A 5,725-nucleotide genomic window follows, 5' to 3' on the forward strand; every position below is an offset into this window, starting at 1 on the left:
AGACTGGCCTTTTAAAAAATTGCTTGTTAATCTCGGTATTTATTTTATTTTACTGATTGATCGTAGGCCTGATTGATCTCAGTTTTTGAGTGAGCATTGCCAAAATTATCCACAAATTATGCTTTTTTCAGTCAAGTGTAACAAGGTAGGGGACAAATCCCCAAAAAAGTGCTAAAAATATAATTTTTGGGGGGGAAGTAGTTAAGCGTGAATCTTCTGTGCCATAAAATATAATTGCAAAAATAGTGATAGTTTTGATTTTATTTGCAAGCCGTTTCGGAGGACCAGATTTACAGTCATAGAAGACAAGAACAGCACAATCACATTACCTAGCGCTGTATCGTTACAAAAATATAATGTTAAACAACTGATCTTTTGCTTTCTTCCAGAACACCACGTTCCCGGCTGAGGTGAAGGACCTGACCAAGAGGATACGCACCGTCCTGATGGCCACCTCCCAAATGAAAGAGCATGAAAAGGACCCGGAGATGTTGGTGGACCTGCAGTACAGTCTCGCCAACTCCTACGCCAGCACACCTGAGCTCAGATGCACCTGGCTAGAGAGCATGGCCAAGATCCACGTTAGAAACGGAGACCTGTCTGAGGTCCGAATGACTTCATCCAGAGGATCTTGTCAGTAGCTGGTTTCATGCATGAATGATGAAAACATGATGCTAGATGAAGACAGCCTCAGTCACAATATAAGATATGCAATGAGTGAGAATGGTGACTGTCGATCCCTAACATTCTGCATAACATATAAACAAATGTGAGGGTGAATAATTTAATAATAGAATTTTAATTTTTGAGGGAAATATTCTTTAAAGGAATAGTTTTTTAAAAATGTGCTCACCCTCAGGCCATCCAAGATATAGATGAGTTTGATTCTTCATCAGATTTGGAGAAATGTAGCATTGCATCAGTGTCTCAGAAATGGATGATCTGCAGTGAATGGGTGCCGTCAGAATGAGAGTCTGATAAAAACAGCACAATAATCCACAAGTAATCCACAGCACTCCAGTCCATCAGTTAACATCTGGAGAAGACAAAAGCTGAAACACATCCAGCACTAAAATGTTTTAACTTTGCTTCCTGCTAAAATACGAGTCCATAATCCATAATAACTCTTCCTCCAGTGAGTCAGTGTTCTGGTGTGAATCAGGAGAGAAATCTGCACAGATCAAGCAGCGTTTAAACAGCTCTAAACAAATATGTGGCTGGATTTTGATGTGAGAGACAACAGCAGATGCACTTTTTACTGGAGGAAGTGTTATTATGGATTATGGACTCGTATTTTAATTAAAATAGTCTTAATGATGGATTTGTTTCTTACAAACATGCAGCTTTTGGCTTCTCAAGACATTAACTGATGGACTGGATTGCTGTGGATTACTTGTGGATTATTGTGATGTTTTTATCAGCTGTTTGGACTCTCATTCTGACGGCACCCATTCACTGCAGAGCATCCATTGCTGACCCAGTGATGGAATGACACATTAGGTGAACTATTTCTTTAAAGGTTCATTCATGCAGAAATCAGCACCTCAGATTAGAATTTTTCTGAAAGGGACTTGTGCTTTTTGTATCTCATTTAAAATGAAATTTTGAAAACTCTTTTCCTTGTCCACTTCAGGCGGCCATGTGCTATATCCACATCTCAGCACTTATAGCAGAGTCTCTGCGGAGGAGAGGTGAGCAGCTGCTTGTGGCGATCAGTATTTCAGTAATGCCTGCTTATATCAATGCAATAGGTTTTTTTTCTTTGCAAACATCGCATAAATAGCCTTCCTATTGAGCTTTCGTTTGACATGCTGTTTGGCCATTGCTGCTCAGTTGTTGTTGTTTTTTTCAGTGCTGCACTTCATAATGAAAAATGCTCCTTGCTCCTTCCTGCCACTTGCTTTATTCCTTATACTGTGAGTTTTTGTGGCCTTGACATTAGATGCATTCTAGCTCATTGTGTGGCTGGCGTAGATGCATGAGTTTACAGTATAGATGCATGGCTGGAGCACTTGCCTTCGTGATAAGTATGAAATAGGGGTGAGCAGTATGAACAAAATCTTATTACAGTATGGCTAATTGAATATAATGTTAACAGTGTATATCATAATATAGCTGTTTTTACTGAATATTCAACTAACGGCTGTGGAAATGTTTTAAACGCTACATCATATCACTTAATCATAATTAACATATAGCAAAATCATATGAAAAATCGGTGCATCCCGTCATACTGCTCAGCCCTAGGTTGCGAGTAAACCTGTGTTAAACCTGATGCCGCTCTGCAATCACAGGTTACTGGAAGTCTGAGAAGGGTCGGATCTCAAGTGTGAGCAAAGAGGGAGCCTGTGTAATTAACTCTAGCCCCTTACTAACTCCCCACGATGGAGAAAGTGAGTGCACCTCCACCTGCCCCGTCCGGCAGTGTTCTGTCTGTCTGTCTAAACTAAACACTGAGTCATTATTACAGAGCTACTTCTCAAGCAGATTAGTTTACCTTAACCCTACATGTCAAGTCAGTTTTGTTTGTGTAGAGCTTTTCACAGTGCTTATCATTTCATAGCAGCTTTACAGAAAATAGTGCCACAGTAAGTGAACCAAAAGCAAATGTGGCAAGGAACAGATTCCCTAAAATGTTTAGCTAGTAGATTTTAGTTACATACTTAAGTTAAGTCAGTGTACACTGTAAAAATCATTTTCTTATTCGTTTTGTCTTTTTTTTCCCCCATGATGATCTGAGATCAGCAGTACTGTGCAAAAGACTAATATCAGTTTTAGGTTTCCTAATGTTCTTGTGAAGCATTTAAATGTGCCTGTAAGCTTTTGCACTGTACAGTCTGAGAAGGCATAGTATAAAGCTAAGTTTGTCAGTTTCATCCTGTTTTAACAATTTATGTTTTTTAACAGGAAAACAAAGCAAACATCCCTATTAAAGAAATAGTTCACCCAAAAATGAAAATTAGCTAAAAGATAGCTAAAGAAAAAAAACCTCAGGCCATCCAAGATTAGGATGAGTTAGTTTCTTCATCAGATTTGGAGAAATGTAGCATTGCATCAGTGTCTCAGCAATGGATGATCTGCAGTGAATGGGTGCCGTCAGAATAACAACTGATAAAAACATCACAAGTAATCCACACCACTCCAGTCCATCAGTTAACATCTGGAGAAGACAAAAACTGTGTGTTTGTAAGAAACAAATCCATCATTAAGAGAGTAATCTGCACAGATCAAGCACCGTTTACAAGCCTAAACAGTCCAAAACAGCTCTAAACAAATATGTGTGTGGCTCTTGATATGAGAGACAACAGGAGATGGACTTTTTCACTGGAGGAAGCGTTATTGTGGATTATAGACTCAATGTTTTTATCAGCTGTTTGGACTCTCATTCTGACGGCACCCATTCACTGCAGAGCATCCATTGCTGAGACACTGATGCAATGCTACATTTCTACAAATCTGATGAAGAAACAAACTCATCTACATCTCGGATGACCTGAGCGTGAATACATTTTCACGACTATTCACACAACTGTTCCTTTAAGTAATACATTTTTGCTGTATGAATGTAACTATTGCCAAATAGTATTCATACACTTTTTCCCCCGATTAATTTAACTCTTGGAATCGGCTCGTTTTTCTCAGAAAGGTAATGTTTTAATGAGTTTTATTTTTTTTTATTTGTGTTTTAAAAAAATAGGTCTTCCTGAATTTTGGCTTGTGTAAGGTATTTCTCCTCCCGTGCAAATAATAATGTGAACCGTGCATGTAAGACCTGAATGTGAATGAGCGTGTCCACAAGCACTCCCTGTATCCAGCTTCACGATTCAAGCGAATGCTGCTTGAAGACACTGTAATGTGCCACATACTGTCATATTATCACAATGCAAACAGTGTTTGCTTGCAATTAATAGAACCAGTGATCATTTGAAATTAAATTATTGTGTGATTGCTAATGTACGACTTAATAGATAGAAAGTTAAGTGGATGGATGTATGGATTGATAGATGTTTGGATGTGAAAATGAAGTGGATCCATCCATGCATGAGTGAATACTGTATGGAGGAAGAAATGGATTTGAGAATAGTTGGAATACAAAGACTAATACCTGAATGGACAAGTTGATGGATGGGTACATCGAAGATGGATAGATGGATGAATGAGTAACATACTCCCTGTGTTTGTGTATGAACCTACAGCTTCGTTCAGTATGGGCTGGGCCGCCTTCATGAACATCTCTCCTAATGTGAAAGAAGAGGGAGCGATGAAGGAGGACGCCGGCACTCAGGACACTCCGTACACGGAGGTGCAGAATCACTCCACACATCTCAGAGGAGTGATCGCTTCAAACGTCTCTCATAAACATGCTGAAGGGTCTTTCTGTCCTGTAGGACACGCTGGTGGAGCAGCTGGAGATGTGTGTGGATTCCCTCTGGAAGTCTGAGAGATACGAGCTCATCGCAGAGATCAACAAGCCTGTTATAGCTGTCTTCGAGAAGAGACGGGATTTCAAGGTATTTTGATTATCAGTGGACTGATAGGAAAACACAAGGGGCGTGTTTATGAACTGTATCTGTGTGTCCTGTAGCGGTTATCAGAGCTGTACTACGACATTCACCGCTCGTACCTGAAGGTGACAGAGGTGGTGCACTCGGAGAAACGCCTGTTTGGACGCTACTATCGTGTGGCTTTCTATGGACAGGTGAGACGCGCAAACACTCTTTTGGAAGTCATACTTTATGAAAAGTGCAAAAGTGCAGTTGTCACCTGATATTGACAACTGATATTGTCCTTCAGAGATCTGATGAAATCTGCACTAACCTCTACAAAGAAAAGCTCAACTAATAAATCTGCTAATGTCAACATGTGATAGCTATGTTATTTTGTAAGATAAAAAAAAGATTGGCCAACCTGAAAATTTTGATTTAAAATTATGATTAAATGTGATTAATCATAGCGAACATTGGACTCATTTTGCAACAAGTTTTAGTGTGAGAACTCAGTCTTGGTTTGTGAATGGGCCTTAAACTTTAACAGAGTTTAAAACTGTCAAATGAAGAAAAAAAAACTCTGTAAGCAAATAAATACAAATTAGTGTGGAATATCAAGCATGCAGGGACTCAAATGAGCATGGCTAGTATGAGTTCACTCAACAAGTTTTATTAATCCTAATTAATGAAGGCAAATAGATATTTACTGTCCATAACTCTTGGTGTGTTTAAACACTCTTCTGTTCTCTCCTGCGTGTTGTGTATCTATCAGGCAGTGGTAAGTTTAGTTTAAGTTGTTCTGCTCTCACTCTTAACTCTCCTAATCTCTCCCTACACGCTAATGATATGTGTGTCACACATGGTTTGATACAATATTTCTCCTGGACGTGATCGTTCTCCTCTGCTGATCTAATCCTGAGCGTTTATACTGTGTGTGTACATTGTGAGTGATTTCAGGTAAATGAAGTTGAGTTTCAGACAGAGACATCTAAATGTGATGTTAACCTTCATTACAGAAGCTGAGTTCATTGTGCTTTGTCATTTTAACAGCGTGTTGCACTGACTGTTGTGTTAACAATTGGGCTTCAGCAAAAGCTGTTTTATCCACCTTATTTTTAACATAAGAGCAGGTGCATCTATTTGTAAATTGAATATGCTGTTATACCTCTTGATATCGCAAACTGGCATTGGACAATTTTATTTGAATATATTATTGTAATCATAAACACACTGGTTTG

The 5,725-nt window shown here is 39.0% G+C and overlaps 1 protein-coding gene across 1 annotated transcript in view; it reads left to right on the forward strand.

Moving 5' to 3' along the window:
- Positions 1-389: 389 nt before the first annotated feature.
- LOC107577231 (dedicator of cytokinesis protein 10-like) overlaps positions 390-5,725 on the forward strand; it is a gene marked incomplete at both ends in the record, with an annotated part of 11,988 nt that continues 6,652 nt past the window's right edge. The window contains 4 exons of the mRNA XM_016263332.1: positions 390-605; positions 1,634-1,691; positions 2,295-2,393; positions 4,197-4,303. Of these exons, the coding sequence (XP_016118818.1) occupies positions 390-605; positions 1,634-1,691; positions 2,295-2,393; positions 4,197-4,303 (480 nt within the window). The remainder of the gene's footprint in view (positions 606-1,633; positions 1,692-2,294; positions 2,394-4,196; positions 4,304-5,725) is intronic.

The sequence above is a fragment of the Sinocyclocheilus grahami genome, unplaced genomic scaffold (genome assembly GCF_001515645.1).
Source record: "Sinocyclocheilus grahami isolate Dianchi unplaced genomic scaffold, SAMN03320097.WGS_v1.1 scaffold5486.1, whole genome shotgun sequence".
Taxonomy (NCBI): domain Eukaryota; kingdom Metazoa; phylum Chordata; class Actinopteri; order Cypriniformes; family Cyprinidae; genus Sinocyclocheilus; species Sinocyclocheilus grahami.